General features: G+C 34.4%; 1 protein-coding gene across 15 annotated transcripts in view; it reads right to left on the bottom strand.

Moving 5' to 3' along the window:
* Positions 1–401: 401 nt before the first annotated feature.
* Positions 402–13,467, bottom strand: part of LOC113503417 (casein kinase I) — a 32,392-nt gene continuing 19,326 nt past the window's right edge. For 5 of the 15 annotated variants that reach the window (XM_026885367.1, XM_026885368.1, XM_026885369.1 and 2 more), the window contains 6 exons: positions 10,375–10,455; positions 9,595–9,660; positions 7,824–7,961; positions 7,111–7,164; positions 5,549–5,673; positions 402–4,523 (listed from right to left, as the gene is read on the bottom strand). In XM_026885367.1, coding sequence (XP_026741168.1) covers positions 4,448–4,523; positions 5,549–5,673; positions 7,111–7,164; positions 7,824–7,961; positions 9,595–9,660; positions 10,375–10,455 — 540 coding nt within the window. In that variant the 3' untranslated portion in view covers positions 402–4,447. The remainder of the gene's footprint in view (positions 4,524–5,548; positions 5,674–7,110; positions 7,165–7,823; positions 7,962–9,594; positions 9,661–10,374; positions 10,456–13,467) is intronic. The other 10 variants (XM_026885375.1, XM_026885381.1, XM_026885372.1 and 7 more) reach the window with 9 other exon arrangements.

Below are 13,467 nucleotides of genomic sequence, written 5' to 3' on the forward strand. Positions count from 1 at the left end.
CCTTGCATTTTTGCACGCGATGAGTTTCATACGCACAGACGATTTGAACGCGACACACGCTAATCATTACTATTCACCAATAAGTATCATAATTTCGAACAATATAGCAAATAACGGTCTGACATACTTGTGTATTGGCCGCACTTACGTATATGATAATTGCCTTATGTAGGTAAGCACCCACGTAACGTGCAAGAGCTTAAAACTCCGTTCTATAACGGTACAAGTATAAATCTGGGTAGTTTGAGTGTTGAATAGTGGTGAAGTAGTGTCGTAGGACCTTGATAACCTTTAAGGATGTCAGTCTGATGAAGTACTTATAAAGGATAATTAATGACATCTTACATGTACTTACAACGTATAATACTAAAAAAAACTGGTAAACAAAAAAAATAAAACGATTATCTTATAATAAGCTTTATTTAATTATGAATTAACAAATATTTTCGTAATTTCGAACAAGGTTTGTGACATAACTGAATACATATCCCATATTTACCATCTTACAGAAAAATAAACACTGAATTGTTTCTATAAATATGAATTTTATTTTTATACTTACTTTTACATTCAATTCAATTCTGTTGGAAAAGCATGTATAATACATAAACGTTAATAACTACAATTCAATAATCTTCCTCGTGCGTCCACAAGCCGACTGAACAAGACTTACTTAGTAAGCGAAGTATTAAAATTAAATTAACTACAAGTGATTACCGCGAGCGCTGGAGGAAGAGGCAACGCACCGCACGCGTCGTGCGCCCTTTACAATAAATAATCATGTTATTTTTACATAGCAGAAATTCAATTCGAAGTATGCAATAAAATAAAAAAGTGCACTTTAATGTAGTTATTTATTACTCTCGAATACATTTTAGTCACGATAGTAGTTGTGAATGTTCAAGCGATCAGCGACAGTTCACACGTCACCACGTACCATGCTAGTGTTAATTTACAATGCTCCCGGACTCGAGACGGCTACGTGAAGCGTCCGCCCGCTCTCGCCTGCTCGCTGGACACAGCGACCTACCATAGTCTCTCTTTACCAACAATTTGTTACTTATAACATTCACTATACACACACGAAGAGCTCGTTCGTTCAAATCTGCAGATCACACGCTCCACTTCGACTTTAATACCCAATCTAATTTGATTATTCTATCTAGCAAATAGAAAGTAACAATTAGGTACAATTATGGTATTAATCATGTATTAAGACTTAAGGTTTATTACACTCGATTATACTGCAATGGTTGTACGATAAGAATTAACGATCCATTTAACAAGAAGAATACTTCAATTTGTTTACAATAATTTATCAAAAACCATTATTAAAGAATTGATTTAAAAATTTTCCTTTTACATATCGACAATATTCGCATTATCTATACTTTTCTAAAAAATATGAAAACGACACAACAAGATGTTTATTTTTTTATGTTATAAAACACTTCAAACGTACTTAGCCAAATTAATAACTTCTAACGCATTGGATACAATTTTGTGATGACTACATATCCGTGACTAATTCAAAATACCTTACGCTGATGTCGGAGCCACCGGCGCAGCGCCGCAACGCACTTTACGTACGATTATATGAAAACAATTCGGCATGTTGCTGCGGCGCCGCGTCGATGACAGCGACACCTACAAATATCTTACTCCTATGCAAATCACGCTTGTCGAAACCTTGCCGCTTCCAGTCCAAGCAAAAATATACAAATGTTTTTTTTAAAGCTGTACAATTTATACACCATGTTAGCGACCGCCCTAGTCGTGTGGCCACATGAATCTCGTGACATTTGAATTCGTATATAACATTAACGCGGGATGGCGGGCTGCACTCTGGCGGGTGAGGCCCGCGCTACGCATGATCTCAGTCTCGTCGCAATACGACGCCTATAATTAACTGGGCCGCTGCCCGCGAGCCCCGCTGCCCGCTACTACTGCAGGGCGGCGGCCACGCCCACACGACACTCCGACGCTGACTACTCAATACTTCCATTAGTCTAATCAAAATGATATATTCTGTCATAAGACTTACAATCAAACAAAAGTGAATTGCAACAATACAAATTGACATGAGCCCAGAGTCACGTATGTTTATTTGTACACAAGGTGAAATGTTTCATTCAGTCTTGTAGGAATATAGAAGCCGGTTCACTCGGGACTCGACGGGGTACACCGATTGAAACAAATTACGTTTTAACACTATTGTATTGATTTTCTATATAAATTATTGCACACTTAATAATAACATTTATCGAATCAATCAACCGTCAAAGGTCATGTTTGTCACAAAAGCATGTATTGAAAAAGTAAACCGTTACTTACACGTTATCTCTTATTTTAATAAATTTCTGGTTATCTCTTAAAAAACTATAATAATAGATATAAATAAAGATAGGAAATTATGTGGCGTCACTATAGGAACGGAGCCAATTTAAATATTCGTTTCCATACAAATCGAACTTAGGTAAACAATGACTAAATAAAGTTATAATCTAAAAGTACTCATACGAGCTGCGGGTTGAATGGTCCCTCGCGTCACGTGACACGGAGACAGCGAAAGATAAAATTAAACCTACGAAGAAACTGTTGTAAATACCTCTCAAACAAATATCGGGCCATAGGCTTGCATATTGCAACATAGCCATTAATACTTCATCAATACAGTATCGATGACCTCAGCGGACTCGTTAATCACAACCTGCAGGCACGCGGACGCGAGCGCCACATTCAACCCGCGGCGGACGAAACACGTAATTCATCAACACACAAACTTATCATAAAGTCACAATATTGGCTGTTTATCCATTACTCGTGCACGTATCGAAGTCAACCACAATAGTAATGAACACGAACAACGTACAAAAATAATATTTCACTGCTTCATTAATAACGGAAACAAAGCGATATACAACTACTCAGTAAGTATTTGTTAAACTACGGGTGTTGATGAATAATGAACGAGCGAGCTAATGCACAAATCTGTGATTTGTTCGAACTATGTGCTGGAATGGGCATCGTCGAGGCGATGCGAGTGAGTGGCCATGGACGTAATGCGAGTGTCGATGAGGTAAAGTAAATCTCACGTCTCGCCAGAGACAACATACAATTTACAAGTTTTGGTGAAAAATTAAACGTAATTCACTACGGACGGGAACACAAAAATATAAACTTTATGCCAACCGCACACGGCAAACAATTCAAACATTTTATTGCTTACATTAAACGCCCGTTTCAACAGTATTAGCTTGGGGGACCCTATTTCACTAACTTAAAACGTTACAGTTAATTACAGTGGTAATCGGGGAGATACGTAGGGTGTTGCAGACAACGATTGAATTGACATCAGTTGACCGAGCCGAGGGCGGCCCGGGGACAGTCCCGCGGAACACAACTCCGGGCCTAGCAGTGACCGCTCCACAGAACCCCACCCATAACACTCAAGTGGGGATTCCGACGAATGTATAATTTATCTACCGTATCAGAATAACTAATACAAACTATCAATTTTCTAGTGAGAGTCATACGAAATTTAACCAACCATTGTACAATGTCAACAGCAGTGACAACAGAAAATTGTAATGTTTGTTATTCGAATGGAAGTGTTTTCTATATATTAACAATTAACGTAATAAATGTATATAACGGGTACATACGAGTATAACGTTTTGTATACTATGTTCTGTAATATATGATTGCCAACCACTCAATACATTTATATGCACCTTTGTTTCGTAAGGTCAAAATGAAACTAAACCTTATGATAGCTTCGTATAATGAGTTAGCATTATGGATTACTCAAATTACAAAATCTAAAATAATATTGATTAAAAATTCTGATTATCGAGGATCGGGTAGCATACGATTGTTAAAGTAATCTGCAATACATGTTTGGTACATAAAAACCCAGTTGCTCTAAACATATCGGTTAAGTTATAGTGCGACGAAAGAATATTATTATATCAACTTTATAACTAATAACAACGTACTTCTCATCCCTCTTTTTATTGCCTTAAAACTTCTGTCAACATTTACACTATATAACAAAAATATTTCATTCACCGAAATGATGTCTACAATATTTTAACCGCGTTCTTTCGTCGTCACTATAATTTAAATAGCATCTAAACAGTCTAATCAACAGCGGCTGTAACATTACGCCTTAATAAAACGCGGCCGTGTGAAGCCTATAAGTACCACCGTGTTAGGACAACGTGACGAGCGCGTATTGGGGGTACACGTTTCACACGATTTTATGCAAAAACATAAACATGTGGCATGATTTCAAACCATCAATAAACGGTTTTGAAATGAGGGTGGTAGCCAACGTAGAGTACATGTACGTAGACAGAGTCGCGCCAGCTGTGTGTGTGTGTGCAGAGCAACCGGGTGTGTGTGTGTGTGCGGGGGTGGGGGGGGGAGGTCACGTGCTCTCGCGTCACTTGCCGGCGCGCGCGGCGCACTTCTTCTTTTTGCGTTTGAAGAAACAACAGCATCTGGAATATACAGATTGCCTGCATGACGATTTACAGAGTCTGTCAGGTGACTAGCTGATACTGGTACGGGTACACGCTGAGATATACTCGTCACAGCTTACAAACATGATTAAAGTAACTCTTAATGAGTACAATTTAAATATTGAAAATCTTTTTTATATTTACACTTATATGTATCACACATATCTAACATATGAATGTATCACAGCTAAGATCTTAAATTCAAAACACCAATACACAAAACTTCATAGTATCCCATTGCAGGGCAGACCCCTTTATAAAAAATAAATTATTATTAGGACACAACACCTTTACAAGGGAAACACACAACAAGTGACAAAAGTAAGTGTGAGTGAACACATATTAACACAAGCTCATAATAAAATTGCTTGGAATGTGCAAGGTACGTGTCCCAGTGGTGATGCCAAATGAAAATGAACCCTCGGATGATGGCAATAAAGTTAGTTCTTTATTTCTAAGTTAGTAGCAAGCATGTGGTTGTTAGTCTTGTTAGAGTAAAGGTTAACTTGTAAAATGATTTTTGCTATCTGTCAATTATAAATAAATCGTTAAAGTTACAATTATTCACACTGTAATACAGAAATTATTACGAATCTAAATACAATTTTCAACTCCAGTCTTAATAATTGATTAGATTGCTAGATTGTCAATCATAAACCCAATTTTATATTATATTCCTATTTTTTCCTAGTTTTGCTGTACCAGACAGGGTCTAGAATGACCAATGTAACTTTACAGTATGCAATAAATAATTGAATTGAATGTATTATGTCATGATTACTTATTTGGAAATCATTTAATTTCACATCGCTTATCTTCTTAAATGCCGCAATATTAACTTCCCATTTTAATACTTTAACTACGTATACCTATCACAGGTCCAACATGCAGAGGCCTTGTTGAGAACTTTAATCTAATTACTATTATTATTTTTTAATCTGTAATGGCAATGAAAGTGAACGGGAACCTTAAAAGCAAGCGTCTTAACAACTAAAATAAAAGAAATAAAAGGGTATGCATACAGTTGGAACACTGACTTGGTGTCGTCAACCACGTCGACCTCGTGGTGGGGCTGCGTGATGGGCGTGTTGCTGTGGCCCGCCGTCGGGTCGTCCGCACCCAGCTCGCCGTTCGTTGAACTTACCACCTGCGAATTTGGAAATATGTTTTTTGTATTAATGACAGCAGCATTCAATGCACTATAGTCCGTTAGTTGAGGTAGGTCAAACCGTTTAAACGGTTACGTGGGACATGTAAATTATAAGGGAAAAAAATACTTTTTAAATTAGGGTACCTACTTAAAAAAGGATAACAATCTTCGTGGTATTTTTTAGGTATTGCTACGATTTGTAATGATTGTATATTCTTATGGGGAATAATTGACATTAACGACTTATTCTTAAAATGTGTAGGTGTGTTTGCAAGTCCTTTAGTTTGTTCATCATAAATACGATATATTTGAAAACTAATTCTGGAATTTCGAGGTTATAGGTTACTGCAGTCACTAGTAATCTGTAATATTAAAATAAGGTAGCACAAAGAACAAAGGAGTTCTGCATTTTACTCTAAAACTGACTATAATTGGGAATAAAACTCAGCTATATACACACATTATATAACACACTTTATCTTACAACATTGATCATGTTCCTATCTACTTGAGCTTATCCTACTTACATAGCCCCCAAATATGCTACATCGTTGTGAACGCAAGCTTTAAAACTAAGCTTTTTAATGTGAATTATTAAACCCAAAATATAATTACCCAATTACTAATTACTGTTTCAAAAAACAAAAGTAATCGTCATTTTTCTCGTCGACGAAAAAAATAACTTGAAGGTCCAAAAAATAAGTTAATACGCTTCTATAAAGGTTAATAATATTCTTGGATAATGTCACCATCTACTGGATTTATAATAAACAAAAAAAGCAAACAATATCAGTGAAACACGGGCAACATCGATTTTCGTAAATGCGTGCAGTGTTGACAAAAAACATAAATAAAATAGCGTCCTAATTAAAAAGCCTTTTAGTGTACATTACTTTATGAATGAATATTGGCAGTGCTCTGTTTAAAGCTTCAGCAGGCCCTGACATGTATAAAATAGTTTTCTCTTTTCGGTTTTTTTAGTTTAATTAAATTTATTTAGATTTATTCTCGGCTCTGGTTTCTAAAAGACCAATCAATTCATAAAAAAACCTTATGTCTTCATAAGGTTCTTTATTTAAGATCAATAAATCAAAATTTTATTTAAGACAAATCAATCAAATTAGGGATCAATTAGCTTACAGGTCAACGAAACACAAATTAACAAACAACAAACAGGTCAAATTGGTCAACCTTTTAGAAACCGGAGATTATTAATACATCCTTTAATTTTCATGTCTAACAATTGAAGAAGAAATGTGACATACTCTTTTAAGCTAATAAAAAGATAAAGACGTCTATTGGTTTTTTTAGACTCGTGTTATGAAATATTTGTATTAAGAGAAAAGTATTCCATTAACATAGGGCTTAACTGGCACATCATAAGCATCATGCAGACAGTCACACAAGGATTGTCGCAATAAATTCAAAACTGACCGTGGATACCGATCCGGGAAATTTCACATACCGAAAATGTTTATTCTTCAATAGCTAAAAAATAAATACACCAATATACATTCACAATTCACGTAAAATAATAATAATGCGAAAAATAATAATTAATTACGATAAAAGACATGCAAGTGGGTGTAACGTAATTACTACAAAGGTTGAATAGGATCTAAATACTTAGTGTATGGGTTGGCTAAATATTTTACTCCTATGAGATATTAAGACAGAAAATACTTATTGAATGCCCATCCCCTAAAACTTTATCTTTCTATTATGACTAAGGGAATTACATAAATATGTGAACACAATGCATTCCAAAATCAAAAACTGTAGTATACACATAAACAATGAACATATTTCATTCGCAATAAAAATATGGGTATAAATGCTTGAGTAACCATACACCTCAATTAGGAGTAAAATAAAAAAATCAGAACACAAAATAGCCAATTTCTGTTCCAACCACCTTTGTCTTCTTTTACACAGACAATGGCAACTGACGCTTATTACTCCTAATTTTTAGTATCCAACTAAAGTATTTATTAAAGCCCACCCTGGACACAATAGAACTTGCATCTTATCGTTCCACAAGAAAGACTGTAAATTACTTGACAAACAATCCACTGTTTTTTTATTAAAATCTCTTTTAATTCTAACTTTATCGCTACTTCATAACACATCATGTGTGTGTCCCTGACCTGCACAGATCCGTGCCTGTCGGCGGGCGTGAGATGTCCGGTGTTGAGCGGCGTGGCCTTCCCACTGTGCGGCCAGTTACCGCCCGTGTTCGCCGTGCCGCCCGTGCCGAAATCCTTCGTCTTCGCCAACGCTGTCATCTGGGAATGTGGAATTAATATTAGTTATACATAAAACACAGGGTTTTAACACCTATAAATCAAATCAAAATTGTTTATTGCAATCCATAATGTCGATTACAGGTGGTATAGATAAAATAAAATTTAGCAACAATTATGGACCCTGTCGGACACAGCAAAGTTTAAGTAATGGAACAGAGGACGTACGTTCGTCGTTCATTGAAAATGTATGATATAAACTTTTTTGTTTGATTTTTATCTTTATTACGAGGCCTTATAACACATTATTGAGTTTGAATATAATATGAACAAGCGATGGCGAGTCGAACTTGATTTCTTGGCGCGGAGGCTATTGCCCTTCAACGGAGCATTACATGACTCATTACATAATAAATAGTAGTCTTTATAGTATGCAATTTACATATTAATTCTTGTGTTACATCGCGTGTTACGTTTTCTAATAAAATAGCTAGTTAATATTTGTAATATACATAAATATAATATTTTATATAGCCTTGGAGAGAGAATACCAAACATTATAAATAATGAAATAAATAATAATAAACTTAAAAGAAACAAAAATAAATACAAAAAATCAGTCAGTTTTAGCACAACTTTGGGAACGCACAAACGCACACAAATGGAAAGGTTCGCCATTCAAGTTTGAATGCATGGTCAAAGAAAAAAGTTAATTCTGGTTGATTAGTAAGCGGGAATGTAAAAAATAATTTTGAGCAGTTTTATTTGCAATATATACAGACAGTCCTCCAAATTAAAATTGACAAAGAATTAAATATTATTAATGCCATTAAAATTCAATGCCACGAACTGAAAAAATGCTTTAAACATTACATTTTCAAGACTTAACACGCTAACATTCATAGCGGCGGCTATAGCCTAAACTGAACATTCCTCACTGAGATCATAAATGTTTCCCGTTAAATAGCCCATTGTATATTAAATAAAGCATTTGATGAATAAATCCATTTACGGCTATCCTTAAGCGCTTGCATGATAGTAATATTGAAAATTCACACAAACACAATGTTAGAAGGAACTACTGAGGAAAAAAAAAAATCGTTAAACAATAACGACTGCAAACATTATGGCAGCGAATATCATTTTATTTCTGCATTTTTGTAATTGTAATTTGCACTCTTTATTAACATTTAATGAGCATGATTTGGAATTTGATAAACAAAACTATTTCAAATATGAAAAATCAGGTATCACACACAAACGGGGCTTCCAAATGTAAAAATAAAACATCAGATGGCAGCACAGGGTGACAATCAAGGACAATATAAATTTCTGCGGATGTTTCTGGGGGCGTATCACCACCATCTGAGAAAATAGAACTGTTGGCGTTATAGGAGAGAGACGTGAAACGTTAAAGAAAGATAATACGTCTCGCTTGAACAATTCCAACGTTCTTAAAGCGAATTTAGACGGTACGAGATACATATGGTGCAAGACGATACCACAAGCTACGTGGCTCCAGAACTTGCACGATATTTCTGATAGTCTAAATGAGCCTTTACTTTCGACGTTGTGCTATGCCCCCAGATTTTTGGTACTGTGTCATGGAGAGATTTGCTAGCATCAAGGTCAGCGGGTGCTAATAATGTGAAATAACTGTGAAAGCGGACCAAACCTCTCCGGAAATTAGCGCCGCCTCATCGTCCTCAACCAAACCAATCATATAATCACACAAATCATCCTGCACCGACAAAAAAGCTGTATGAGTTGGCGGTATCAGCTTCACACTCCAATTTATAAGACAGAAAAACAAATAAAAAGAAAATAATATAAGAAAAGAAAATATAGAGAACATAGAATTTTTAATAATACTATAATTTTAAACTGTTAATAGTTGAGATAGATTGAAGATACATATAATATAAAAAAAAAACAATTATTTTATGAATATCGAAAAGAGGCGAGCATAAACATGTGAAGTGCTTTGAAATGACAAAAGCTTATGTTTATCATAAAATAATATTGAAAATGTTTGAAATAAAAATAGCATTCAAATGAGCTCCACTCGCCATAGTAAAAGAGTCATAAAAGTAACGATGAAATCCGTTGCCCATTTAATGTTGGAAAGTCCTTATGATTAACTTGTATTTTTATTGACAACAGACTTCCTTGTTCCTATATGTATTTGTTTTTAAATAAGCTTGAAATTAGATCATAATTTGAATGAGTGTTTCACTAATTCATGAAGAAAATTACTAAACTCGGACGACGATGCATGTCCACTGCTATGCAACGGTCTCCCTTCAATATACTCAACAATTTAAATATCTTAACTTACGAATGTTCTAAATCATCATATTACAACTATTCTAGATCTCATTTTAAACTTATTCAATAACAAATATTCACCCTCACTAATAATAAACATTAATTAATATATAAACTTTGTATTTACCTTATGGAAGGGCTGATGGCTGTCTCGGTTTGGTGATACAACGATCTCATGACCGGTCGGTATCGAACCCACGGGGGTAGACTGGAATCATAAAAATAACAATTTTAGTATACATTCCCATACTATGATAGGTAACACTCTAGCGTTATTACTGAAAACTATGGCTTATAAATGACTGAGATCAAAAGATTAATCTAAGTAAATTCTGCACAAATATTTAAATGCATACGTGGAAAACACACATTTAGCAAAAGGACAACGTCCATACTTATACTAATATACATTTTCAGCAATTTTTATCAATATGGAGATTCGGAAACAATATTATAACGGCCTCTTTTTTCCTTCTATAGAGATTTTCAATATAATAAAACACGTAGATTACTGATGAACATTATACCTAAATTATGATAATCTTACAATGAGAAACACCAAGCAATGACCAAGCAATATGTAACTTAATTACAACAAGTCAGTGATCACAAACATTTTAATAAGAGAATAGGATACCGTCACCACTAACCTTGTCGGACTTATTCCTAACCACATTAGAAGGCGGTGCGTTGCGCAACATGCGCATGGCGTGAATGTTCGATGGCTGTCCGGAGCGCAACGGACAAAAGCGTAAGCATGCATGCAAACATCAACCAAATGAAGGAACCATACACAACGCTAACTTGACAATAGTTTTAAGTAGCGTTGTATATAGACAAAAGACATGCTTTATACAATCACAAAAGAACAAAGAAATTATATACAATCTCTACACAAAAACACAATGGTAAGGGCATAAAATTTTTATTTTATTAAACAAATATAATAAATTATGCAACTTCTACCATTAGCGATGTTATCTAAGAAAATATAATTCAAACAATTATTTTATTTCATTAATTAGACCGTTATCCGTTATGGTACGGTTAGATTAAAAAAAGAAAAAATATTAACAAAAATTAAAGTCCAAAGAACAATTGTTAATAAATTATGATGCCGTTTGATGCAGTTAAGGCATAATAAGATGGTAAGTACAGATGTGAAAGCAAAAGAACTAGTAAAACCAGAACATTTTAAAGTAATAATAAGGGTTCATTAAAATATGGCAAAAGCTGACATGTTCGGAACCATGATTTTGTATTTACAATAACACTTTGATGTCTTTTTTTGTATTTTATGTGGATCGAAACTGGCGCATGCGATCAACGTGGCATAAGCTTAGTCAGTTAATGGCGACCAAATATCAAATGTCAACTTTTGCACAGACTATAAGCAAGTCCATGGAAAATGTCTACAACAGGATTGGTTTCTATTTAATCTGTGCTTTCTCTTTCTATAGGTGCGCATTTAAAGATTGCATTGAGTTGAGGCGCGACTATATCTAATTGACGTATTATTTATACGCTAAACAAGGCTTATTAAAGTTTGATCATCTAGTTAGGTATTAGAACTGTAGATTATTATTCTACTGAAAAAATCAATCGTTTATTCAAATGCGATAATTAAATAGGTCGATATACAGTTGATGCTGCCGTATTGAGTAATAAAGCGAACATCAAAGCATTTAACATTATTTTGACTAAGCGCTATGTTACTAAAATAAAAATACAGAATGGAAAGAAGAAATAAAAAAATAAGCAATTACATGCAAATTTCAATCGGAATTATTTTAAGTATTATTATTACTATCAAACCAAGACATCTACAGAAAAGTTAGTATCTTTGGTTTATCTGTGCGTTTACAATACCCGCAGAACTAAACTCTACGAAACGACTTCAATGTTAAAACTACACTAATTTCTTAACTCATCATAACATAAGTCGTTTGGTAGAATGTTTTAAAAATGGTAACGTTGAATAATATACTAAGACACCCATTAAAGCATCTGTTGTGCGAGGTTACTAGGGAGAGTGCTTGGACACACAAATGTAACAGCCGTATTCAAGAACACCTCTGAGCTAAGTCTGAAATGTAAAGCCTCGTTTGGACGATGCAAGAATTATGATACCAGTCGTATAGCTCTAGTGTCACGAGGTATATATCACAGTCGGCAATGTATAGCTAGTCGCTCGATGTTACTCGCCCGGTCTAAATGAGCCTACAGTGTAATACTGAATTGTCATGTATACGAAAACAGAAAACAGTTTGAAATGTGGTTCTTGAGTACGGTTGTAAGATCCTTTACGGTTTAACCTCATTTAAGATGACAAAATGAAAATGTATGAGTTAGAAACCAAGAAGGAACTGTGAAGTAGAAAAAGCTTGCATTCAAAAAGCATAGGAATATGAGTTTGTTACAAGATAGTCACGGTTAGGTTATGAAGACATTACAGGAATATTAATGATTTCACACACGCGATGCTCGGATACACATATATAGTTTATATAAATTTCAACAAGTATATGATTTGCAATATATTTAACAAAGAAAACATCATATGTGATGTGAACGGAAAAAGTGTGAATTGTCACATCCAAGTTTGGAATCGAAATGATACATTAGAATACCTAATTTATTACCTAGAAAGTGAATTAAATGTTTCCTTGAAATCAAAGCATTTCTTGTTCGGTATTATTGAATACTTATTCTACGTGAATATATTATTTCTTCGAAGAACTGTAACGTTAGTTTACCGTGTTAAATGGCAGTTAACACTATGAGTTATGATATAACTATTGTGCCAATAGTTTGTGCCAAATGTCGTATTTTATCACATTTTCAAACAATTTGTTATGTAAAGACGTTGCGTATCACTTTGTTCATTCCAGAACATTTATTTTTGTATAAATGTTATCAGGAACTAACATAATGTTTTTGAAGTGTTCGAATAGATTCAGAAAGTTGTTATTGTTGGTAATTTTAAGTCGCAACTTTTTAATTACTGTAAAGAAAAAATACTTTGCTCAGAACGTCAATTATAAGTAAATTGTTTTGTTAAAAAATATGGTAGAAATATCTTATTTAAAACTTGTAACGTCAATAAATTGAAATATAGATTAAATATTTGCTCCGTAATCGCTAGTTATGAATTTAATTAAGTAGTGATACCGAGGATCGCGAGTGTGATAGTCGAGTAGCGTCCACTTATCGTTTTAAA

This window comes from Trichoplusia ni, chromosome 19 (genome assembly GCF_003590095.1).
Source record: "Trichoplusia ni isolate ovarian cell line Hi5 chromosome 19, tn1, whole genome shotgun sequence".
Lineage (NCBI taxonomy): Eukaryota > Metazoa > Arthropoda > Insecta > Lepidoptera > Noctuidae > Trichoplusia > Trichoplusia ni.